Source organism: Panthera tigris, chromosome C2 (assembly GCF_018350195.1).
Source record: "Panthera tigris isolate Pti1 chromosome C2, P.tigris_Pti1_mat1.1, whole genome shotgun sequence".
NCBI classification, from domain to species: Eukaryota; Metazoa; Chordata; class Mammalia; order Carnivora; family Felidae; genus Panthera; species Panthera tigris.
In genome coordinates this window covers 45,752,885-45,779,045 of record NC_056668.1, presented here as the reverse complement: position 1 = coordinate 45,779,045, position 26,161 = coordinate 45,752,885, and the positions used below count along the sequence as shown (strand labels likewise).

At 35.6% G+C, this 26,161-nt stretch overlaps 1 protein-coding gene across 1 annotated transcript; it reads right to left on the bottom strand.

The window, feature by feature from the left end:
• Positions 1 to 18,083: 18,083 nt before the first annotated feature.
• LOC102967189 (olfactory receptor 5AC1-like) lies at positions 18,084 to 24,405 on the bottom strand. The gene is made up of 2 exons (XM_007095985.2): positions 24,303 to 24,405; positions 18,084 to 19,024 (listed from the first exon to the last, which is right to left on the bottom strand). Exons 1-2 carry the CDS (start codon positions 24,403 to 24,405, stop codon positions 18,084 to 18,086), a joined length of 1,044 nt encoding a protein of 347 aa, XP_007096047.1.
• Positions 24,406 to 26,161: the final 1,756 nt, after the last annotated feature.

Here is a 26,161-nt window from a genome sequence, read left to right as displayed (position 1 = left end):
AACAAAATCCAGGCGTCGGGCAGATGGGTAGATGGTTGTTAACAAGCAGACAGGAGGCACCATGCCTGTTTATCTTTGCCAGCCTAGGAGATGAGACAGACAGGGAGAATAATCTCAGGGTTAACAAGACACCTTTTCTTTTGTTAACCATCTCCACTCAGGCTGCTTTGCCTGCAGCGCAGTGGTCCAAAGTCCAGTTCACCAATTTACCTAACCTGGCCCTATTCTCCTATGAAAGCAGCTTTCTGCTATAGTACTAAACTTTGGGTGCTTTCACCCTGTAATCTTGTTATTCCTACGTATTGGACACCTTTGCGCTGATTCTATTTCAGGCCTTTGCCTCTCTCTATTTTGGAGGGTTCAGCACCCCCTCTCTATTTTGGGGTGACTTTGCACCTCCCTATTCTTGGAGTGCCAATCTGGTTACCCAAACTCAGGTGTGAGCATTTTATGACTTTGTGTTTCTTTATGCCTTGTTAACCCATTGGTGTAGGCCCAGGGGATTCCTAAGTTATCCCCCACACAGGGAAGGTGCAAAGAAAAATCAAAGATAAGGAACCACAGTGAAAGGTGCCGTAGATCAGTGCTTCTCAAGCTTTGGCCTTAAGCCTGTAAATCGCCTGGAGATCTTGTTAAAATATAGATTCTGTGCTAGTAGGTCTGGGTGAGGCCTAAGGATCTTCATTTCTAACATGGTGATTGCTGCCCGGGGACATGTGTCATCCGCAGGGCCTTCATCATTGGAAGGCCTAGATTATCAGAGACCCTAGATCATGGGAGAAGTACTAAATTGTAAAAGTAACTGGAATATTAAGAGAGAAGCAGGCAGGAGCAAGTTGGGGTTAGGGAGGCCACATATGTGGATCACAAGAGACCTTGGAGGCTAGGTCGGGGACTTTATTCTTTACCCCAGCTTAATGGAAAACTATTGAGGGCTTTAAAACTTGGTTTAGATCTGTTTCTTGTGCATTACCAGAGTTAATGTTGCCATTGAACACTCATTCAGAAAAATAAAACTTAATTTACTTATTTGTGACAATTTGATTTGATATCTTACAAAAAACTTCCAGTTGCATCATGGTAGCAGCATAGGCAGGGAAAAGGGACTTATTTTTTGAAAGATTCATTAATCCATTTTCCTGGATTTCCAACATTCTTTAGAAAGATAGTGAAAGACAAAGTGAAGAAAAAACAACAAAGATACAAGAGGGTTCACTATGAAAATCTGCAGAAGGGTTGAGTGAGCAGAATGATGTGCAGAGGTAGCTTTTAAATAACCAAAACTTGACTGAAATTTCCTGCCCCCTTAAATTTTGTGCCATTATCTCCTAACTCATTTTGTTGCCTTTCTATGAGTGCAAAAGGTCTGTATTGCTGCTTCTGGTATGAATTGTCTTTTCAATTTTAGTTACTTTAATAAATAGGTTGTAGTGTTTCATTGTCGTTATAATTTGCATTTTGATGATGCTTAGCACCATTTTGTGCCCTTACTTGACATCAGTATGCCATCTTCAGTGAAGAGCCTATTCAGATTTTTCCCAATTTTAATTAGATTATTTGTTTTCCATTTTTTGAGTTTTGACAGTTCTCCATATTATCTGAATATGAGGTTTTTATTTGCTATATGATTTATACATATTTTCTGAAACTCTCTGGTTTGTCATTTTATTTTAGAAATGTTTTTGAACAAAAAGTCTTTTAATGAAGTTAATTATCTTTTTTTTTTTTCTTTTAGGGACTGTGCTTTTTGGTATTCTATTTTTCTTTGAATTTTTACTTAATTTCTAATTAGTTCAAATACAATGCATGTTAGTTAGCATCCAGTCATTTCAGGAGTAGAATTCAGTGATTCATCACTTGCATACAATACCCAGTGCTCATCACAAGTGCCCTTGTTAGTACCCATCATCCATCTAGCCCATCCTCCACACACCCCCTTCATCAACCCTCGATTTGTTCACTGTTAAGAGTCTCTTATAGTTTGTTTCCCTCTTGCTCTCTTTTTTAAAAAATGTTTATTTATTTATTTATTTATTTTGAGAGAAAGAATGGGGGAGGGAGAGAGAGAGGGGGAGAGAGAGAATCCCAAGCAGACAATTCACTATCAGTGCAGAGCCCAATACAGGGCTTGAGCTCACAAACTGAGTTCATGACCTGAGCTGAAATCAAGAGTTACATACTTATCCGACAGAGCCACCCAGGAACCCCCTCTCTCTTTTTTACCCCTTCCCATATGTTCATCTGTTTTATTTGTTAAAATCTACATATGAGTGAAATCATGTGGTATTTGTCTTTCTCTGACTGACTTACTTTGCTTAGCATAATACAGTCTAGCTCCATCCACATCATTAAAAATGGCAAGATTTTATTCTTTATGATGGCTGAGTAATATTCTTTGTACATATCTACCACATCTTCTTTATTCATTTATCAGGCAAAGGGTACTTGTGCTGTTTCCGTAGTTTAGCTATTGTTGAAAATGCTGCTATAAACATCAGGATGCAGGTGTACCTTCAAATCTGTACTTTTCTATCCTTTGGGTAAATACCTAGTAGTGCCATTGCTGAATTGTAGGGTAGTTCTATTTTTTACTTTTTGAGCAACCTCCGTACTGTTTACATTCCCACCAACAGTGCAAGAATTCCTCTTTTTCTGCATACTCACCAACACCTGTTGGTTTTTGTGTTCCTCATTTTAGCCATTCTGACAAGTGTGAGGTGGTAATCTTATTGTGGTTTTGATTTGTATTTAAAATGTGTTCATGTATTCTGCCCATTTCTTAACTGGATTATTTGTTTTTTGGGTAGTGAGTTTGATAAGTCCTTTATAGATTTGGGATACTAACCCTTTATCAGATATGTCATTTGCAAATATCTTTTCTCATTCTGTTGGCTGACTTTTAGTTTGGTTAATTGTTTCCTTTGCTATGCAGAAGCTTTTTTTCTTGATGAGGTCTCAATAGTTCATTTTTGCTTTTATTTCCCTTGCCTTCAGAGACATGTCAAATAAGAAGTTGCTGAAGCCAAGGTCAAAGACGTAGTTGCCTGTTTTCTCCTCTAGGATTTTGATGGGTTCCTGTCTCACGTTTAGGTCTTTCATCCATTCTGAATTTATTTTGTGTATGGTGTACGAAAGTGGTCCAGGTTCATTCTTATGCATGTTGCTGTCCAGTTTTCCCAACACAATTTGTTGAAGAGACTGTCTTTTTTTCTATTGGATATTCATTCCTGTTTTGTCAAATATTAGTTGATCATACAGTTGTTGGCCTACTTCTGAGTTTTCTGTTCTGTTCCATTGATCTCTGTGTCTGTTTTTGTGCCAGTACCATACTATCTTGATGACTACAGGTTTGTAATGTAGTTGAAGTCTGGAATAGTGATGCCTCCAGCTTTACATTCTTTTTCAGGATTTCTGTGGCTATTTGGGGTCTTTTGTGGTTCCATGCAAATTTTAGGGTTCTTTGTTCTAGCTCTGTGAAAAATGCTGCTGATATTTTGATAGGTAATGCAGTAAATGTGTAGATTGATTTGGGAAGTATAGACATTTTAATAATGTTCTTCCAATCCATGAACATGGAATGTTTTTACATTTCTTTATGTCCTCTTCAATTTCTTTCATAAGTGTTCTATAAATGTGTTATCTCTTCGGTAGGTTTATTCCTAAGTATTTTATGGTTTTTGGTGTAACTGTAAATGGGGTTGATTCCTTGATTTCTTTTTCCACTGCTTCATTACTGGTATATAGAAATGCAATGGATTTCTATATACTGGTGATATAACTGGCAACTTTCCTGAATTCATGTATTGGTTCTAGAAATGTTTTGGTGGAGTTATCTGGGTTTTCTGCATAGCATATCATGTCATCTGCAAATAATCAAAATTTGACATCTTCCTTGCCAATATGGATGCCTTTTATTTCACTTTGTTGTCTGATTGCTGAGGCTCAGACTTCCAGTAGTATGTTAAATAGTAATGGTGAGAGTTGACCCTGTCTTGTTCCTAACCATAGAGTAAAAGCTCTCGATTTTTCCATATTGAGGTTTTTAGCTGTAGGTCTTTTGTATGTAGCCTTTATGATGGTGAGGTTTGTTCCATCTCTCCCTACTCTGCTGACAGTTTTTACCAAGAATGGATGCTATATTTTCTTAAATGCTTTTTCTGCATCTATTAAGAGGATCATATGGTTTTTATCCTTCTTTTTATTTTTTTTAAGTTTATTTATTTATTTTTGAGAGAAAGCAAGTGCAAGCCAGGGATGAGCAGAGAGAGAGGGAGAGAGAAAATCCCAAGCAGGCTCCACGCTGTCAGCAGAGAGCCCAATGTGGGGCTTGATCTCACAACCCCTGAGATCATGGCCTGAGCCAAAATTAAAGGTGGGACACATAACCGACTGAGCCACCAAGGCACCCCATATCCTTTCTTTTATTAATATGGTGTATCACGTTAATTTGTTTGCAAATATTGAATCAGGCCTGCAGCACAAGAATAAATCCCACTTGATCATGGTGAATAATTCTTTTAATGTACTGTTGAATTCAGTTTGCTAGTATCTTGTTGAGAATCTTTGCATCCGTGTTCACCAGGGTTATTGGCCTATAATTCTCCTTTTAGTGTGGTCTTTGTCCGGTTTTAGAATCAAGGTAATATTTGTCTCATAGAATGAGTTTGGAAGTTTTACTTCCATTTTTATTTTGGGGGACCAGTTTGAGAATAGGTATTAACTATTCTTTAAATGTTTGGTGGAATTCCCCTGGAAGCCATCTGGCCCTGGACTTTTGTTTGTTGGGAGATTTTTGATTATGATTCCAATTTCTTTGCTGGTTATGGGTCTATTCACATTTTCTGTTTCTTCTTGTCTCAGTTTTGGTAGTTGGTATGTTTGTAGAAAGTCTGCCATTTCTTCCAGATTGCTCAGTTTGTTGGCATATAATTTTTCCTCATATTCTCTTATCATTGTTTGTATTTCTGTGGTATTGTTTATGATCTATCCTCTTTCATTCATGATTTTATTGATTTGGGTCCTTTGTCTTTTCTTTTTGATAAGTCTGGCTAGGGGGTTATCAATTTTATTAATTCTTTCAAAGAATCAGGTCTTAGTTTCATTGATCTGTTCTACTGTATTTTTGTTTCTAGATCATTGATTTCTGCTCCAATCTGTATTATTTCCCCTCTTCTGCTGGCTTTAGGCTTTATTTTGCTGTTCCTTTTCTAGCTCCTTTAGGTGTAAGCTAGAGTGTATATTTGCTACTTTTCCCTCTTCTTGAAGTAGTCCTGTATTGTAATATACTTCCTTCTTAAGACTGCCTTTGCTGCATCCCAAAGATTTGAATTATCATGTTTTCATTTTCATTTGCTTCCATGTACTTTTTTTTATTTCTTCTTTAATTTCCTGGTTAACCCATTCATTCTTTAGAAAGATGTTCTTTAATCTCCAAGTACTCATAATCTCTCTAAATTTTTTCTTGTGGTGACTTCAAGTTTCGTAGTGTTGTGGTATCAAAATATGCATGGTATGATCTCAATTTTTTGTACTTGGGATGATTTGTGACCCAGTAAGTGATATATTCAGGAGGATATTCCATATGCAGTCAAAAAGAATGTGTATTCTGCTGCTTTAGGAGGAAGTGTTCTGAATATATCTGTTAAGTACATCTGGTTCAGTGTGTCATTCAAAGCTATTGTTTCCTTGGTTTTCTGCTTAGATAATCTGTCCATTGATGTAAGCAGGGTATTAAAGTCCCCTCCTATTATTGTGTTTTTATCAATAAGTTTCTTTATGTTTGTCATTAAATGATTTATATATTTGGGTTCTTTTGAGTTGGGGACATAAAATATTTACAATTTTTAGATCTTCTTGATGAATAGATTCCTTAATTATGATGCAATGCCATTCTTCATCTATTGATAAAGTCTTTGGTTTAAAATCTACTTAGTCTGATGTAATTATGGCTTCCTCTGGCTTTCTTTTGACATCCTTTAGCATGATAGGTGGTTCTCCATTCCCTCACTTTCAATTTGCAGGTGTCTTTAGGTCTAAAATGAGTCTCTTTTAGACAAGCATGGAGATGGGTCTTGTTATTTTTATCTATTCTGATACCTGTGTCTTTTGATTGGAGCATACAGTCCATTTACATTCAGAGTGATTACTGATAGATGTGAATTTCGTGCCATTGTGTTACCTGTAAAATTGGTGTTTCTGGTGATGTTCTCTTTTCCTTTCCAGTCTTTGTTGCTTTTGGTCTTTTTTCCCCACTCAAAGAGTCCCCTGTAATATTTCTTTCATGGGTGGTTTAGTGGTCACAAATTCCTTTATTTTTTGCTTGTATGGGTAAGTCTTTATCTCTCCATCTATTCTGAAATACAGCCTTGCTGCATAAAGTATTGTTGGTTGCATACTTTTTCCTGCTCAGCATGTTGAATATATATCCTGTCAGTCCCTCTGGCCTGCCAGTTCTCTCTGTACAAATCTGCTGCAAACCTTATCTGTCTTCCCTTGTAAGGTAATGACTTTTTTTCCCTTCTGTTTTCAGGATTCTTTCCTAGTCTGTGTATTTTGCAAATTTGACTATGATATGCCTGGCTTTTGTTGAATTTAATGGGAGTTCTCTGTGCTTCTTGGTTTTTGATGTTTGTTTCCTTCCCCAAATTAGGAAGTTTTCAGCTATAGTTTGCTCACGTAAACCATCTTCCCCCTTTTCTCTCTTTTCATCTTCTGGGACTCCTATGATATGAATGTTATTATGCTTTAAGGAATCACTGAATTCCTAAGTCTACATTTGTGATCCAATACTTTTTTCCCTCTTCTTTTCAACTTCATTGTTTTCCATAATTCTATCTTCAGTATCACTGATTTGTTCCTCCATTTCATCCATCCTCACTCTCATGGCATTCATTTGGGTTTTCATTTCAGTTATAGCATTTTTAATTTTGGCCTGACTAGTTTGTAGTTCTCTTATCTCTGCTATAAGGGATTCTCTAGTGTCTTCCATGCTTTTTTCAAGCCCATCTAGTATCCTTAAAATTATTGTTTTAAATTCTAGTTCAGACATCTTACTTAGAGCTGCATTAAGTCTCTAATGGTGACTTCTTCCTGTTCTTTCTTTTGGGGTGAATTCCTTCCTCTTGTTTTGGTCAAAAATAAAAAAGAAATAAAAATTTTTAAATTTAAAAAATTTCTTTTTCTGATTAAAAACAAATAACCAAAAACAAAGGAAGCTACATCCTCTTTCACATATTGCTGAAGATTTGAAGCACTGTATCACTAGTAGACTTGATGTGTGTGAGGAGTCTGTGTTGGTCTCCTGGGCGTGGGGCCCATGGTGCTGCTTCCCAGGCACACTTGGCCTAGTAAAGATGTACCTCTAGAGCGCAGTGGGGAGTGGCTCAGTGCAATCAACTTCAACCTCCACTGGAAGGCACTGTGTTTCTCACTGAAGTTGGTGAATGCTAATGGGTGGGGAGAAATAGGATCCCCTGCTCTCTCATCTCCAGAGCAGGGAGCTCATGTGTACCACTCCTTAGAAAGCCCTCATAAAAGAGCAAACAATCACCCCTCCTGTGTCCAGGCCTTCCATAAGATCACCCTGTCTGTTGACCAAGCTGTCCACCTGCCATGCTACACAGCACTCCCGTGTTTTATCTCAGGCACAGCTGGGTTTCAAAACTCCAAACTTCAGAGACACCCACAGTGCAAACCCTCACTGATCCTCTGGGGGAGGGCCTCGCCCTGCTGTGGCCAGTGCTGACTTGTCCTAGGAAACAGTCCTGCAATCGTGTAGCAACTCAAGAGTTGATGTACAGCAGAGAAGAAAGCCAGCACCAAGGTTCGCTGCCCTCACCCAGCATCTTTGTTCCTATGCTGGTGAATGGGGCATCTCTGTGGTGCCCTCAGGGCCATTTGTCTATGGAAAGCAGTGCCCCCCTCCCAAATGTACTGCATAAAAGGGAACTCCATAAAAGTGATCCCAGAGGATCCTCAGAGCACACTCTCCACTCCCATCTCCACCTCCTTCCCCACTGGAGCACTGCTAAGCTTGCCAGGTGCAGGACCCTGTCAATGGCACAAACCTCTAAAACTTCAGACTTTGTACTTTACTGCTTATTTTTTAAAAAAATTGTGATTTTGATCTGCCTTGTTTTCCCAGTCAATGGTTGTGGGGAAGAGTTTTCTTGTGCAATCCCCTGCACATGTTTTTTTTTCGCTCTTTCTCTCTCTCTTTCTCTCTTGCTCCTCTCTCTGTGATCAAGGCTCCCTCCTGTCCACAGCATCCATGACTATTTTCTCCCCCAAGTCAACTCTCTGCAGCTCCCACCTTCCATGAGGTGGTTGTTTTTCTACTTGGAGATACGCAGTTTTGTTCTCTCAGTCCTCAGATCGATTTATAGGGTGTGCAGAATGATTTGATGTTGATCTAGCTGTGTTCCAGTGACGAGGCAAACTTATAGTTGCCCTACTCCTCTGCCATCTTAACCTGTCTCCTCTGGTGTTGTAGTTCTTGATTGTGCATTTATGTCTACAATTCTTTTAGCATATTATCTGTATCAAAGTTCCTTTTCTGCATATAGATATCCAATTGTTTCTGCATAATTTATTGAAAAAACTATTTTCTCTACTAAATTACCTTTGTACCTTTGCAAAATCAGCTGTCCATATGTGTATGGGTTTATTTCTGGACTTCATTCTGTCCCACTCATTTATTTGTCTATCTTTATAACAATACAACACCGTCTTGATACTGAAGTTCTATATGAAGTCATGAAATCAGATATTGTTAGAACACTAACTTTGTTCTTCTTTTTCAAGTATTTCTACATCCTTTACATTTCCATGTGAATAATATAATTAGCTTTATCAGTTTCTTAAGAAATCCTACTATGATTTTGATTGGACTTTTATTAAATCTATAGATGCATTTAGGGAGAATTGACATTTTCTTAAATATTGAATGATCCAACCTGTCTTTCCATTGATTTAGTTATTCTTTAATTTCTTTCAATACGGCATTTTTTTTTCTTTTTCTGGGTATAGGTCTTGCACATTATTTGTCTGATTTGCTACTGCTTTCATATATTTTTAACTATCATACATAGTGTCATGCATACGTACATCCACATGTTTGCAGATAGGGAAATTATGCAGTAGAGATAGTTTTGTAAACTGCTATTCATGCTTAATATGCAGAGTGAAAGTTCTAGAGAAAGGGTTCAAGTCCCTACTCTGATCCCTCCTGCACTTTCATTTTTACCTCTTTTAGGAAATTTATTAAAATAAAAGGAGATTTTAATATGATATATGAAATGACTAGATTCTGGCAGGACCACATGTGTTTATGGAGCATCCAAAGGTTGGCCTGTGGCTTTTACTTACCATTATTATTCTCCCCTTTTAGAAGACATACCAAGCAGTCCCCCAATGCATGCTGCCCTAAAACAGGCCCAGTCATCTCTCTCTCCTTCCTTAACAGAGAAGTAAACTTACTTATGGGCTTTTCCTTCTAAATATGTCCAGCTTTATTTCATTTCTTCTTCAAACTAGCCACCAAGCTTTAGTCTGGCCAACACACACCAGTCTTGTGCACCATGGGTAACATGTTCTTTTTGGCTCCATTTCCTTCACACTAGAAATCAAGATTCAAATTGTACTTATAAGGAAAAAGCCCCTTGGAGCTCTAGTCTAGGCCATAATTTCCTATGGGTTTTTTTTTTTTTTTTTTTGGTTTTGGTTTTCTGGGCTTTTTTGATTCAAAGAGATTCTTTTATTATAGCACAAGGATAGGACTCATGGACAGAAAGAGCTTCATTGTGATTATGAGGAGCATTTGATTATATACTTTTTAGTTGAGAGAGGTGGAGATAAAGGAAGTCTCTAAAGGGATTTCTGTATGTTGAAGAACACTTACAGAATATGTTATTTTGACTAAAGCTCAGAAAACAGTATAGTTTTGCTTTCTTTTCCATGCACTTACATATTTTTCTAGAACATCTGAAAGACTTACGTACTTCTCCTCAAAACTCCTGGAAGATGATTCAGTTTCTTCTGATTATCTGTTTTATATAAAGTATATAGACTGGGCTTTTCTTTGAAGATTTTAACTAAAAATTAAAACAAAAAATGCAAGTAGTCAGGTTATCTATTTCTTCTTAAATAAGCCTTGGTAGTTTGCATATTTTCAAGGAATTTGTCCATTTTATCTAGATGACATAATTTTTGTACATAAAGCTATTCAAGATATATCTTTGTTTGTTCTTTAAACATTATAGCATCTGAATGCATAGCATACATAATTTTTTATGTTCTGATATTTGCATTTTTGGTCATTTAGTAACTTAAGTCTTTTTTTCTTCTTGGCCCGTTTGGCTAAAAGTTTATCAGTTTTATTGATCAGGAACACGACAGGGATGTCCACTCTCACCGCTGTTGTTTAACATAGTGTTGGAAGTGCTAGCATCAGCAATCAGACAGCTAAAGGAAATCAAAGGCATCAAAATTGGCAAAGATGAAGTTAAGCTTTCACTTTTTGCAGATGACATGATATTACACATGGAAAATCCGATAGACTCCACCAAAAGTCTGCTAGAACTGATACATGAATTCAGCAAAGTTGCAGTATACAAAATCAATGTACAGAAATCAGTTGCATTCTTATACACTAATAATGAAGCAACAGAAAGACAAATAAAGAAACGGATCCCATTCACAATTGCACCAAGAATCATAAAATACCTAGGAATAAATCTAACCAAAGATGTACAAGATCTGTATGCTGAAAACTGTAGAAAGCTTATGAAGGAAATTGAAGAAGATATAAAGAAATGGAAAAACATTCCGTGCTCATGGGTTGGAAGAATAAATATTGTCAAAATGTCAATACTACCCAAAGCTATCTACACATTCAATGCAATCCCAATCAAAATTGCACCAGCATTCTTCTCGAAACTAGAACAAGCAATCCTAAAATTCATATGGAACCACAAAAGGCCCCGAATAGCCAAAGTAATTTTGAAGAAGAAGACCAAAGCAGGAGGCATCACAATCCCAGACTTTAGCCTCTACTACAAAGCTGTCATCATCAAGACAGCATGGTATTGGCACAAAAACAGACACATAGACCAATGGAATAGAATAGAAACCCCAGAACTAGACCCACAAAAGTATGGCCAACTAATCTTTGACAAAGCAGGAAAGAATATCCAATGGAAAAAAGACAGTCTCTTTAACAAATGGTGCTGGGAGAACTGGACAGCAACATGCAGAAGAATGAAACTAGACTACTTTCTTACACCATTCACAAAAATAAACTCAAAATGGATAAAGGACTTGAATGTAAGACAGGAAACCATCAAAACCCTAGAGGAGAAAGCAGGAAAAGACCTCTCTGACCTCAGCCGCAGCAATTTCTTACCTGACACATCTCCAAAGGCAAGGGAATTAAAAGCAAAAATGAATTATTGGGACCTCATGAAGATAAAAAGCTTCTGCACAGCAAAGGAAACAATCAACAAAACTAAAAGGCAACCAACGGAATGGGAAAAGATATTTGCAAATGACATATCGGACAAAGGGCTAGTATTCAAAATCTATAAAGAGCTCACCAAACTCCACACCCAAAAAACAAATAATCCAGTGAAGAAATGGGCAGAGGACATGAATAGACACTTCTCTAAAGAAGACATCCAGATGGCCAACAGGCACATGAAAAGATGCTCAACATCGCTCCTCATCAGGGAAATACAAATCAAAACCACACTCAGATATCACCTCACGCCAGTCAGAGTGGCCAAAATGAACAAATCAGGAGACTATAGATGCTGGAGAGGATGTGGAGAAACGGGAACCCTCTTGCACTGTTGGTGGGAATCCAAACTGGTGCAGCCACTCTGGAAAACAGTGTGGAAGTTCCTCAAAAAATTAAAAATAGACCTACCCTATGACCCAGCAGTAGCACTGCTAGGAATTTACCCAAGGGATACAGGCGTACTGATGCATAGGGGCACTTGTACCCCAATGTTTATAGCAGCACTCTCAACAATAGCCAAATTATGGAAAGAGCCTAAATGTCCATCAACTGATGAATGGATAAAGAAATTGTGGTTTATATACACAATGGAGTACTACGTGGCAATGATAAAGAATGATATATGGCCCTTTGTAGCAACGTGGATGGAACTGGAGAGTTATGCTAAGTGAAATAAGCCATACAGAGCAAGACAGATACCATATGTTTTCACTCTTATGTTTCACTCCTGAGAAACTTAACAGAAACCCATGGGGGAGGGGGAGGAAAAAAAAAGAAAAAAAACTAGGTTGGAGTGGGAGAGTGAGCCAAAGCATAAGAGACTCTTAAAAACTGAGAACAAACTGAGGGTTGATGGGGGGTGGGAGGGAGGAGAGAGGAGGTGATGGGCATTGAAGAGGGCATCTTTTGGGATGAGCACTGGGTGTTGTATGGAAACTAATTTGACAATAAATTTCATATAATAAAAAAAAGAAGTAGAGAAACTGGATATAAAAAAAATAAATAAAAACCAGGCTTTTCATTTTATTGATTTTTCTGTATAATATTTGTTTCAATTTAATTGACTTGTGTTCTTAATTTATAAATTTCTTTTTGCTTTCTTTGGATTCAATTTGTTCTTTTTATAATGTCTTAATGTAGAAGTTTTAACCTTAATTTAATTATTTTTATTTTCTAATATAAGCATTTAATGATATAAATTTCTCTTTAAGCACTATTTTACCTATATCCCACATACTTAAACATTTGTATTTTTATTTTCACTTTATTTAAAATATATTCTTTCCCTTATTACTATCTCTTTGACATATGGGTATTTAGAAGGATGACATTTTTTTTTAAATTTTGTTTTAAAGTAATCTCTACATTCAACATGGGGCTCAAACTTACAACCCCGAGATCAGGAGTCACGTGCTCCATTGACTGAGCCAGCCAGGTGTCCCTGGAAGGATGGTTTTTAATTGCCAAATAAATTATTGAAAAAGGAGTACTATAAACTTAATCTGTAATTGTGAATTTGTCTGGTTCTCATTTCTACTTTATCAGTTTTTCTTCAAGTATTTTGAAGCTCCATTGTTCAGTATTTACATATTTAGTATTATTTTGTCTTAATTAATTGAACCCTATAGAACCCTATATAACCCTATATAATTTTTCAATGTCCCTCTTTATCCTTGGTAATATTCCTTGATCTAAGGTCTGTTTTGCTCCGTAGCCGCTATAGCTTTTTTTTTTTTTTGATTCGTGTTTGCATGATGGATCTGTTTTCTATCCTTTTACTTCTAATTTATCTAAGACTTTATATTTGATGTGTTTCTTTCGAACAGTGTATGATTAGATCTTGCTTTTGAATCCAATCAGATAATGTCTTATATTTGGTATATAATACCATTTATATTCAATGAGATTATTGATGTGGTTGGGTTAAAAGTTACCATTTTAGCTAACATGATAGATGTTCTATGTCCATTGCATCTGTTCCTCATTCTCCTTCTTTTCTTTTCCTGACTGCTTTTGGATTAATAGAGGCTTTTTGTGATTTCACTTTATATCCACCTTTGGCTTACTATTTATACATTGTCTATTTTTTGGTGGTTCCTTTACAGTATACAGTATATCACTTTAATTAATCACAATATATCTTCAAATAATGTTATACCAAGTAATAATTGTGTCATATTGAAATAAGATGGTACAGGCATGCCTGATTCCTGTATAAAATATAAAATATGACCTTAAGAGAATAAGGGCATCTTCATGTTCTTCCAGACCCTGAGACATGATTTGAGTGCAAGTAATTTATTTAGGAACAGTTGATGAGTGAGAAAGTGAGACAGGAAAGGGAATGTAGCCAATAAAAAGTAATTTAAAAAAATTACAACTGTGGGCAATCAAGCTTAATCTTTTTTTGGAAACATCATTAGGCATGAATTTCAAAAGCATTATATCAACCAAAGGACAAAGAATTGAGGGTATTTACTCACCATCTCCCATCAGTCATTGGTTGATAGATGATCTGGAAGAGATTCTAAAAAGAACATTTACTTCTCAGTTTTCTAGTCTGCCTTAAGTGAGGGTAGAATCGCTCTGGCCATGAGGGAAAGCCCTCAGATGCAGATGTACAGCTAAAAAAGATATGGGCAACCATCAACAGTATCTACGACAGGGAATCTATAGGAATCAGTGGGCAGTGTGACTTGTGATTGACAGTGAATGAGCCATTCAGCACTAGCTATCATAGCAGGTCAGAATATCTCTCAAGCAACCCATTCTCAAAAAACTAAAGTTGTGATTTGTCCACAAATAACCAAAGGAATGATGAAATTTGCTTTTATAGGCTTAGAAAAGCAGAAAACACTATCTCAAAGTGAGTTATAGCATACAGTTTATACTACATAACACTTATCATAGGGCCTCTTAATTAAAAGAGAGTATCCTCTGATATTTGCCAAAATTCTGTTAAGAGTGATGGGATATTATTTAATTTATTTTTGAGTCTTTAAACTCTAACATATACTTACAATACAGTTACCAGTCACATTATCATCATCTATTGGTCCATTGCTTATAGTATCTTATGCACAAGGCAGTCAGCCACACAATATTGTGTCATGAATACTGCCCCTGAATTGAGCAGTGCCCTCAGCCTACCCAGCCATTCACAGTTTCTCTGCATACAGTTTGTCTCAATACTATTTATGGAACCCATTATTTTTCCCTCAATAGTTTATAAATGTGGTTTCATTGTCTTTGTAGTCTCAGTGCAACAGACAAAATGCTACCATACATATTTTTCTTTTAGTGGTAATCCTGTCTCTGTCTTTAAGGTTGTAGATAGTCTCTTTACCCCTAGAGTCTGAGACTGTTCACCACGAACATATCCTTGTGAATATGGATAAATGCTATCCATTGAGGATGTTTAGCTTAGGAATCCAAGATTTCCTTTGTTTCTAGGAAATGGCTTGATGATGTGTATTTCAGACTGATCCTGACTTGCCACTTTTAGAGTCACCAGCTGAAAGGTTGTAAATGCACCATAGAACCTCTTCAGTAGGAGGTTCTTCCCTAAAATACTCTTAAACAATAAATACCCCAATATGTTAAATTTTCTTACTAGTTTAAATATTATATGGTTTCACAGCACTTGTATTTTGAAATAATAGTGTCCTTATTCACAAATCTAAACCTTTCCCTCTGCCTAGTTGAAGAGAGGACATAGGACCTTGCAGAAACAGAATAGTCATTTAGATCTCCATCAGCACCAACATGCCTCTATTAAGTACCTCCATTTATATGATAAGGATCATTTTCTCCTAATACTGTATTTGATTTGTAGAAATTGTGATTTCAGTTCACTTCAATGTGTACCCTCTTCTTGTCTCTCCCTGTTTAGATTGCCAAGCACATTGATGTAATCATTTTACATTCATGTACTCTTTGTGCCCTGTCAAAAAGTCAAAGATTATCTAAAATATGCTGGAGGACCTGTACAGTGCTGGCTTCAGTCCTCAGCCTTACATCTTCCTAGCTTGCATTCCTGTTAAGTCTGTACATCAGATTTTCTGAATATGCTATTCTTCCTCTTAATTCTTCCTTACTGCTCACCAATATCAAGCCATCACCTGGATATTTTGCAGTGGCAATAGGTAGTCAAAGATATTACAGATTGAAACAAATTATACATTTGCCACTTTAGAGTTCCTTTAAATTCATATGTCCAATGAAGAAAGTCACTACATATTTCTTAGAGTAGCCAATGAAAGAAAAATAAATATTACACTGAAAGTTTTTATAATCATTTCAGAAATAAAAAAAACATTCCATAGTGGCACTTACCCAAATTAAGATATGTTTCATTGTCTAACTAAAGAAGTAAATTTTTTTACTTGAGTAATAGACATGTAAGAGATTATAAGAGCAATAACTATGGAAACTTATGTTTCTGCATGATTAAACATGAAAAGATAAATGCAGCATATTCCTAATGTCTGAGGAGATATATCCTGAAATCTTCCAATATCTACAAATTCTTGAATACCAATATTGCGTATAATTTCCCTGATAAAATATACTGTGTATTTTCATACAGTTGAGCCATACTTTTAATTAATTGTCTACTTTTTATTTTATCCCAGTTAAGATTCTTCTCAATAATATCCACCATTCTCTTATATTCTGTACTTTTCAAAATATTTTCTTCACTACAAAGAAAGTTTTCTCTTCAGGACAGTTTCCTCTAAGAAGTCACTTCATCTGAGTCTCTGAACAATCAAAAGGCAGCAAGACTTTTTTTTCATTCAAGTTTTTGTTTAAATTCCAGTTTCATTAATACACCGTGTAATATTAGTTTCAGGTGTAGGATTTAGTGATTCATCACTTACATAAAACACCCAGTGCTCATCACAACAGGTGGCCTCCTAAAACCCTTCACCTATTTAACCCATCCCCCTGCCCACCTCCCCTCCAACAACCCTCTGTTTGTTCTCTGTAGTTAAGGGTCTATTTCCTGTTTAGCCTCTCTTTTATTTCCCCACTATATCCATCTGTTTTGTTTCTTAAATTCTACATATGAGTGAAATCATGTTATTTGTCTTTCTCTGACTTATTTTGCTTAGTATAATACTCTCTAGCTATGTCCATGTCATTGCAAATGGCAAAATTTCATTCTTTTTGATGGCTGAGTAACATTCTATTATATATATACCACATCTTCTTTATCCATTCATCAGTCAGTGGACCTTTGGGCTCTTTCCGTAATTTGGCTATTGTTGATAATGCAGCTATAAACACCGAGGTGCATGTATCCCTTTGAATCTGCATTTTTATATCATTTGGGGAAATACCTAGGAGAGCATTGCTGGATCATTTCTTACACCATGCACAAAAATAAATTGCAAATGGATGAAAGACCTAAATGTGAGACAGGAAGCCATCAAAATCCTAGGGGAGAACACAGGCAGCCACCTCTTTGACCTCAGCGATAGCAACTTGTTACTAGACATGTTGCCAGAGGCAAGGAAAACAAAATAAAAAATAAACTATTGGGACTTCATTAAGATAGAAAGCTTCTGGGGTGCCTGGGTGGCTCAGTCAGTTGAGGTCCAACTTCAGCTCAGGTCACGATCTCACGGTTTGTGAGTTGTGAGTTCAAGCCCCACGTTGGCTTTGTGCGGACAGCGCAGAGCCTGCTTCAGATTCTGTCTCCCTCACTCCCCCCACCCCATTCATGCTTTCTCTCCTCAAAAATAAAAAAAACATTAAAAAAGAAGATAAAAACTTCTACACAGTTGAGAAAACAATCAACAAACCTAAAAGGCAGTCTTTGGAATGGGAGAAGATATTTACAAATGACATATCTGATAAAGGGGTTAATATCCAAAGTATGTAAAGAACTTGTACAACACAACATGGGAGAAACAAATAATCTACTTAAAAAATGGGCAGAAGACATGAATAGACATTTTTCTAAAGAAGACATCTAGATAGCCAACAGAAACGTGAAAAGATGCTCAACATCACTCATCATCAGGGATATACAGATCAAAACTACAGTGAGATACCACCTCATACCTGTCAGAATGGCTAAAATTAACACAAGAAACAACAGGTGTTGCTGAGGATAAAGAGAAGGGGAAACACTCTTACACTGTTGGTCAGAATGCAAACTGGAAAAGCAGCAAAACTTTTGATATACAGGCTTTGGACAATTATCTTGGCTCAGTCATTCCAGCCTCAAGCAAAGAAACATAAATATCTGCTACAATCATGTTACAAACTATTATTATATCTAATTTAGAGGCAATGTACAAAGAGTCAAAAATCACAAATTTTAAATGCTTAGTTTTCTTAAAGGTGGTCTATTTTTAATCAGTGATTCAATTCTGTGTGATATTAAGATCTCCTTACATTGAAACAAATACCCAATGAAGCTTTCATCATACAGCACTCAGAAACTGCCCTAGACACTGCCTTCTGTTAAACTTATAAAGCCAAAGCTACTTTTCATAACTTCAGACCCCTTGCATTTTGCACAGTTTGAAATGAGCAAGTTTAAATTTTGCCTTAAGAACTATTTATATTTTATTATTCTCTTCAAGGCATCTATAACCTCTTTGTTTCTCAAACTGTAAATAAAAGGATTTAGCAGGGGAATTATGATTGTGTAAAATACAGAATACATTTTATCTTGATTTTCAGCTGGGCCAGACCCAGGACGCACATACATGAAGAAGAGAGTGCCATAGAACAAAGAGACAGAGAGCAAGTGGGCGCTGCATGTGGAGAAGGCCTTGCTCCTGCCCTTTTCAGACTTCTTTTTCAGGATGGCAAAGAGGACATGGGAGTAAGAGATGATAATAGTCATAAAGGTGAAAGATTGTATAAAGACTGAAAATATAAAAATTAAGAGCATATTAACTCTAGGGTCAGTACAGGAAATCTTAAACAGTTGTAAAATTTCACAGTAGAAATAATGTATTACATTGGACTTGCAGAAAGTTAATCTGAATAACAAACTGGTGTGCATCATAGGATGAAGAAACCCTATAATATATGAAACACCTAATAACCGAATGCAAAAGATATTGGACATCACCACTGGATAAAGCAAAGGATTACATATAGCTACATAGCGATCATAGGCCATCACTACCAGAAGGAAACATTCAGTGTTTGCACTGGAAGCAAAAATATAAAATTGGGTGATGCATTCAACCAGGGATATCAAGTGATTGTTGGATAAAAAATTCATCAGCATCTTGGGAGTCACAGAGGTGGAGGAACAAGCATCTGCAAAGGCTAAACTGCCAAGGAGTAAGTACATGGGAGTATGAAGATGGGGGTCCTTCCAGATGAGAAAAATCAGTCCGAGGTTGCCCACCATGGTAGTGAGGTAGATGACCAAGAACACCAGGAACAGGGGGACCTGCAGCCCTGGAAGATCTGTAAGTCCCATGAGAACAAACTCCATCACCTGTGTTTTGTTTCCATCAGATTCACTCAAGTTGATCACTGAAATGGAAGAGTAAGTGAAAAACAGAGTTATAAAAGACTGTGAAAATAATCACATTTTATTTGCAAATAAATGTATCTTGCTTAGTTACATATCCCTTTTAACCAGAACATTTATCTTTACACTTCAGTATTCTTTACAAACAATATGTATTTGGGCAACTGTTCCTCAAAATTAAGGGGAATATATATATATATATATATATATATATATATACCATTAATATTAAATGGTATTATATGGCATTAAATATATATATATATATATATATATACCATTGGTATATATATATATATATATATATATATATATATACCATTTACACACCATATATATGGAATTTATTATGTATATTTATTTTATGTATTTATATTTATACATATTTATTATATATAATTTATTATATATGTAGAGTTTATTAGTTGTATAAGAGAAGTGGTTTTGTTTTTTAATTTGGAAAAAATTAATTTCAATTTAATAATCATCTTCTAATTATAAAAGCTTTAAAAATAGAATTAAGCTTTTGAAATATGCTAAAGATGAGTAATCAAAGCCAATAGCATACATTCTAAACAATATAGCATCTTCCTCAAATTAGGACAGATTGAAATGCTTACTCTGACCATTACTGTACAGTATTTTTCAGAAACTTCAATACATCTAAGATATGAAAACAAAATATAACAAAGATATAATGAAATGTCATAAAAATTGTAGGAGATAAATTCATATTTTTACTAATGTTATATTGTTATAATTAAACAAATAACATTATGACTTTAATAAGTACCAGATGCAGGATGAATACATAAATAATCACGAGATTTTTTTCAGTGCAAGCAAGAAAGAAATAAAAAGGATATATATCAGTTACAATAGCCATACACCTTAAAATACATTGAAATATTTTTAACATATATAAGACCTTGTGAATAAAATTGTAAAACTTACCGAAAAGTATTATACAATTTCTCAAGAAATAGCCAAAATATGTTCTCAGATAAGAAGACCGAGTATTATAAATATGTCATTAGAATTCAATTTCAGCTAGAAATTAAATTCAGTTAGTTGTTTTTAAGATTATTTATTTTTATTTATCTATTTTGAGAGAGAGAGACAGAGCCTGAGCAGGAGAGGGGCAGAGAGAGGAGTATCCCAAGCAGGCTTCACAGAGCTCAGTGTGGGGCTCGATCCCACAAACTGCAAGATCATGACCTGAGCCAAAATCAGGAGTTGGTCACTTAACTGACTGAGCCACCCAGGTGCCCCTGAATCCTAACTGCTTTTTAACATAATAGCATAAGCATAAAGTTTTTATAAAATAAAATTATTTTGAAGAGACAAGGAAAATATGAATAATAACAAAGTTAAGTGTGCAGTGGTGTTACAACATAAAGCCTTTAATGGAATATAATATGACATGAAAATAGGAAAATATAATAGTAAAACCAAATAAAGACTCCAAAGACTGATTCAACTATATGTATTGGCATTTAATATAGTACATGGGTGATTTTTCAATTGAGAAAATATTATGGCTACATTTGCCTATTTCAGAAAAAAAAAGTAAGAATGGCTTTGTTTTCCATGTTTGTTTTAAAATTGTTACTGGATCAAGGGCTTAAAAGTAAAAAATTAAAAAAAAACAATTTAAATATTCTAAGAAAATTCATGAAATAAATATAATTTAAATATATTACAAAAATCTCTAAGAAACCCACGAATTATAAATAAGGATGTAAGTGTATTTAATATAATGTTTAAATACATGAAAATGAAGTATGTATCAAATATTTCACAAGGTAAAAGATGAATAAAATGTTGGAAAAAATATGTATAGTTAATATAATAGGCTAAATATTAGTTTCTATCACATGCTAGGAAATATTACTAATTGGTAAGAAAAGTCAAGTAATTCGACAGAAAAAAAAATGGAATTGAATGGGCAAGTCACAGAATATGTCAACACATTGAGTTAATGTGAGGAAGGTGAGCACCTTCCCTAGTATTCAAGATGTGTAAATAAAATAAGACGTTATTTTTCATTCCTCAGATTAGCAAAATCTGATTGTTAGAATTTAGAAAATGCCACTGTCACCGTTACTAATAAAAATGTAAATTATTAAGACTGAAAAACAATTTGGTAATATTTAAAAAAAATACCCAGGGGCACCTTGGTGGCTCAGTCAGTTAAGCACCCAACTTTGGCCCACGTCATGATCTCACTTACAGTTTGTGAGTTTGAATCCCATGTCAGGCTCTGTGCTGACAGCTCAGAGCCTGGAGCCTGCTTCAGATTCTGTGTCTTCCTCTCTCTCTCTCTGCACCTCCTCAGCTTGCTCTGTCTCTCCCTCTCAAAAATAAATAAGCATTAAATTTTTTTAAGATTGAAAAATAAATAAAAATACACATACTTTTCAACTCAGCAACCCATGCCTTCTATCTATTCTATAGCAATAACATATTTCATAGGTAGAAAAGTCTACAACAACATTGTTCACAGTGGCAAAAGACTGGAAATAATATGTAAACCAACAGGATGAAACAATGGTTGAACAAATTTTGGCATAACCAGACTAACCAATATTATGGCTAAAATCAATAAAATGAGCTGTTGATCTACGAGTTGTCTGAAAGAAATTTCCACAATTGCTAGGAATGTGAGAAAAATAAGATGCAGAGAAATGTATTTAACATTATCTCATTAAACAAATAGATAATAGAGTCTTAAAATTCCCATTCTGTAGATCTGTGAATACACACACACACACACACACACACACACACACACACATATATTTGCAAAAACCATAAGAACATAAAGATTGTATAAAATGATAGACCCTAGCTTGTTAATATTTATTGTCTGGTGGAGGTGAGAGGGGAGAATAAAGGAGGAGAAAAATACACAGTACCTCCAAAACTGCTTTTGTGATAAAAACACAATATATAGTCATCCTATTTTATAGAATTGTAGATATTTATATATGGTCAATGACATATATTTAAGGATAGTCTTAAATTTTAATAGTAAAGAAGAGAAAAAGAGAGCAACAGGAATAATAATACTATTGCATTTAGTAGGTGGCAATAAATATTTTAATGAAAAATTAGGAATTAATCATAAGTAAATTTTATTTTATAGGTTTTCTGTATTTTAAAATACAGAAAAGGCTTTGGATTATGTAGCATATGCTTTTGAATATTTTCAGTTGTATCTGAATTCATCCATCGAGAGTAATTTCCCTCTCTCTCTCAGACAAAAGTTTTTTTGTAAACAAAGTTAGATATATAAACACAATGTTTTTTTTTAATAGTTTTCTTCATTTTCAGGTTCCTTTCTTTATATTTGATGTATCCCTGAAATAATTTGCTTGATTTTGTTCTATGACCTATAAATGTTGTCTAAAAGCAAATCCAAAGAAGAAATCCCAAGGTATTTAGAGGTGAATGCACAGACTCTTAGATCACCTAGAAGGAGAAAAATCTACCTATAATTTGATGTGTAAATTCATTTTTTCCCAAAATAAAATGAATAACACAATTTTATACACACACTTCTTGCTGATTAAAATACATTTAAAAATCTACCTATATACCCAAATTGTATTGTTTAACTTTAAAATGGCTCCATAGACAATATTTTCATAATGGTTCAACATTAGGGAGAATGAGGAGTTATTTCCCATATTCCTTGAGAATAGAAAAAAAATAGCTTTAAAAATTTATCTTTTGGGTGCAAGGGTGGCTCCATCAGTTAAGCATCTAACTTCAGCTTAGGTCATGATCTCACAGTTCGTGGGTTCCAGCCTCGCATCAGGCTCTCTGCTGTCGGCACAGAGCCCACTTCGGATCCTCTGTCCCCCTCTCTCTCTCTCTGCCCCTCCCTTGCTCTCTCTCCCCCTCTCTCTCAAAAACAAATAACATTAAAAAAGTTATCTTTTAAAGCATATACCCATGAGAAGGCCTAGAAACACAGCACATGCAGCAAGAATGATTGAAATGTCTCTTCTAAAAATTAGCCTTAATAGACACTGAGGGCAAGTCATTTAATTTCTAAGGTGGGGTTTTGTCCTGAGTGAGCCTGCCTAGGTTTCTTGCCAATTTTAAATCCATAATTGATACATCCTATTTTTATAATTAAGTCAAGAGCTATTAAGTTCTTAGATCTTTTCAATATCCATATGTATCTCTATATCATATAGATATACACATATATATGTGTGTGTGTATATATATATATATATATACACACATATGCACACACATATATCCATTGGAAACAAGGGGCTTAATAATGTTATCATTGGTGACTTTAGCTCATCTTTTCATGATTCCATGAACAAATTAAGGAAGTTTAAGCAGCATAATTTAGTTGTCCTTAGCCTGACAATGAAAAGTTTCTATGGTATGAAATAACCTCTGAAATTCTTGAGTCATTATCATCATTTTATCATTTGCCTCCTTTTTCTATTATCTCAAGTTTACTATTAAAAAGAAATATTATTTGTGTCTCCTCATCAGTCAAACATTTAGTATTTATGACAAGCATCGAGAATGGTCTACCCTGAAGTTAAATGAAAAACCTCATAGGGTTACTAGGATTTTCATTTCTCACCTGGATGTCTCATTATCAAATAAAAAAATTGAAAAACTACAAATAATGAAAATTAGACGGATCCTAGTGTCCTCACTCAATTTCTTAAAGTCTTTTCGAGATTGAGAAATGATGGGTTTCTTGAAGGAAAGATGGTGGGTTTCTAAAGGGAAGAAATATAAATTTCCCTCTACCATACTTTACATTGGGGCCAGAGACATCTTTATGAATCGCCAAACTGATGAAGTTTCTAGCTGCTTTCACACCCACATCCGCTGTACTTCCTCCTAAAATCTTTAAATGAAGAAAAGTGGAAGGTGCAGAATGAAGCAGTGATTACTTGTGCAAAGATTTTCCTTGGAAACCTCGACTGCAGGGAGAAGGTATTTATTTGTACTCTTTTCCAAATCTATTCATGAAAAAGAAAAAAAATATATTTTAAATTCCCTCAGTAAAAGTTACCAATGGATTGATTCCCTGTAGGTTGGGGGCAAAGCTGTTCTACTGGGCATTGTGAGCTAATTGGGGAATAACCCAGGCATAGCAGGTGTAACAATTAGAAATACACTTTGTGTCGTTAGAGTTCACTGTGAGGGCATCTTGACAAACTACCCCTGAGCAATTTTTAGGTCATAATAATTTCCTTTCTCTTATTGCTCTTGATGTTGCCACATTCCAACCACCGGATAGTTTCTTCAAATGTCTCAAAAACTCATGAAATTCAGAATGTCCAGATCCAAATTCAGAGTCTTTGTAAACAGTATCACCAAGTGTGGCCCTCATCCTGCCTTCCCATTCTCAGTTAATGGCATCATCATTACCCCGTTTTTAAAGAAAGAAACCTGAGAGTCATCCTTGACACTGAATTCCTGCCTTGAACCCATCAGAACTATTATCAAACTCATGGCTTTTATCTCTTTAATATCTGTTGAAACCACCCACTTTTCTCAAAATTCAAGAAAACTCCATCTCCTGCCTAGAATACTCACATATCCTTTTAATAAGCTCTGCGTATTTTCTAATATATTCTCCCACCAAAATCTGAATTTGGGCCAAAATCATCTTTATAAAATGCCAAACCACTGAGATCAGCACACCCATGGATGAGATTCCATTTAAACCCTTAAGTATAACTTATGATCACTCCTAGAAGATCAAAATTCTTAAGCCTATATATCCCTTTCCTCATCCTAAAACCTATCCATTCATTCTCTGTACCAACCTTTGGTCCATTGTAGCTAATAGATTCTTTAGGGAGAATGAGTCTATTTATTTGACAACAGAATCTAGGAGCTGAAGTTAAAAATCAAAATGTATAGTAAATTAAAAGGTTAAAAATCATGGCTTTCATATGCAATGTTGATGAGGAAAAAAAACAAAAACAAAAAACCAGAATTTATCCCTTTGTTTTTCTAATGTTAGTGTAGCAATGTAAGGAGTTCTCCTTAAACAGCTGCAAAGCTGCCAGCATCTCTCCAGGCCCAATGTAAGGAGTTCTCCTTAAACAGCTGCAAAGCTGCCAGCATCTCTCCAGGCCCATCAGACTCTGTGTGACATGCTTGCCTCTGTGTGAGCAGCACACACACACACTTTTGTGATGGGGCTGACAAGGGCTCAGGAACCAGGGTAGAAGCCTGAGAGTGCCCACTGGTTAGCACTACATTTTCTGTAGTAATGGGAACAGGTCATAGGAAAATGACAAACAAGAATTGCAAAATTATCCTTTCACTGACTTACACATAGTAAAGCATACAACAGAAATCTGATGTAGGTTGGGGATAGTAAAACCCCAAATTTCTGACAGATAATAGGATTTGTGGCTCAGTTCTCTTGAGCTCCAAGTCTTTCTCTGGGAAATACTGGTTGTGTAGTAACTGTGAATTCACTCAGGGAAAGGGAAAATTATGCTGTGTGTGGGTAACTTTGTGGATTGTGCAAATTTAATACCAAAGGCCCTGTGGTTCCTCGTCAGAGCAGTAACTTTTAAACATTGCATTATGTTTTACTCTTGGCCACAGAGGCTTTCTTTTCCAGTTCAGCTGGAAGCTTTATTCCCCTCATTCTCCTTCAGAACGCCTTAATACTAACTCAACCAGCGTCAGAGCCTTTGTTCCAACTTTTAATTTTTGCTGCTGTTTATTTGTTTTGCCATTTCACACAACACAACTCCTGGCCTGATGACTGCAACTGACTTTTGAACTCAGTTAATTGCTGATGTCTGTTCCTCTCAGGTAGTAGCTTATTGAATGTACAAGAGGAAGCCTCGCGTGTTCAAGTGAGAATAAAAGTTATAAGGAACTGCCTCTGTTAATTCTGTGTGGTATAGCATTAACACTCCTCACTTGTAAAAATTGAGGATGTTTGACTAGAGGATCCTCGCGTGTTCAAGTGAGAATAAAAGTTATAAGGAACTGCCTCTGTTAATTCTGTGTGGTATAGCATTAACACTCCTCACTTGTAAAAATTGAGGATGTTTGACTAGAGGATCCTAACTGCTTTACAAGTATATTCTCCATTATGCCTGGAATTCTAAGGATTT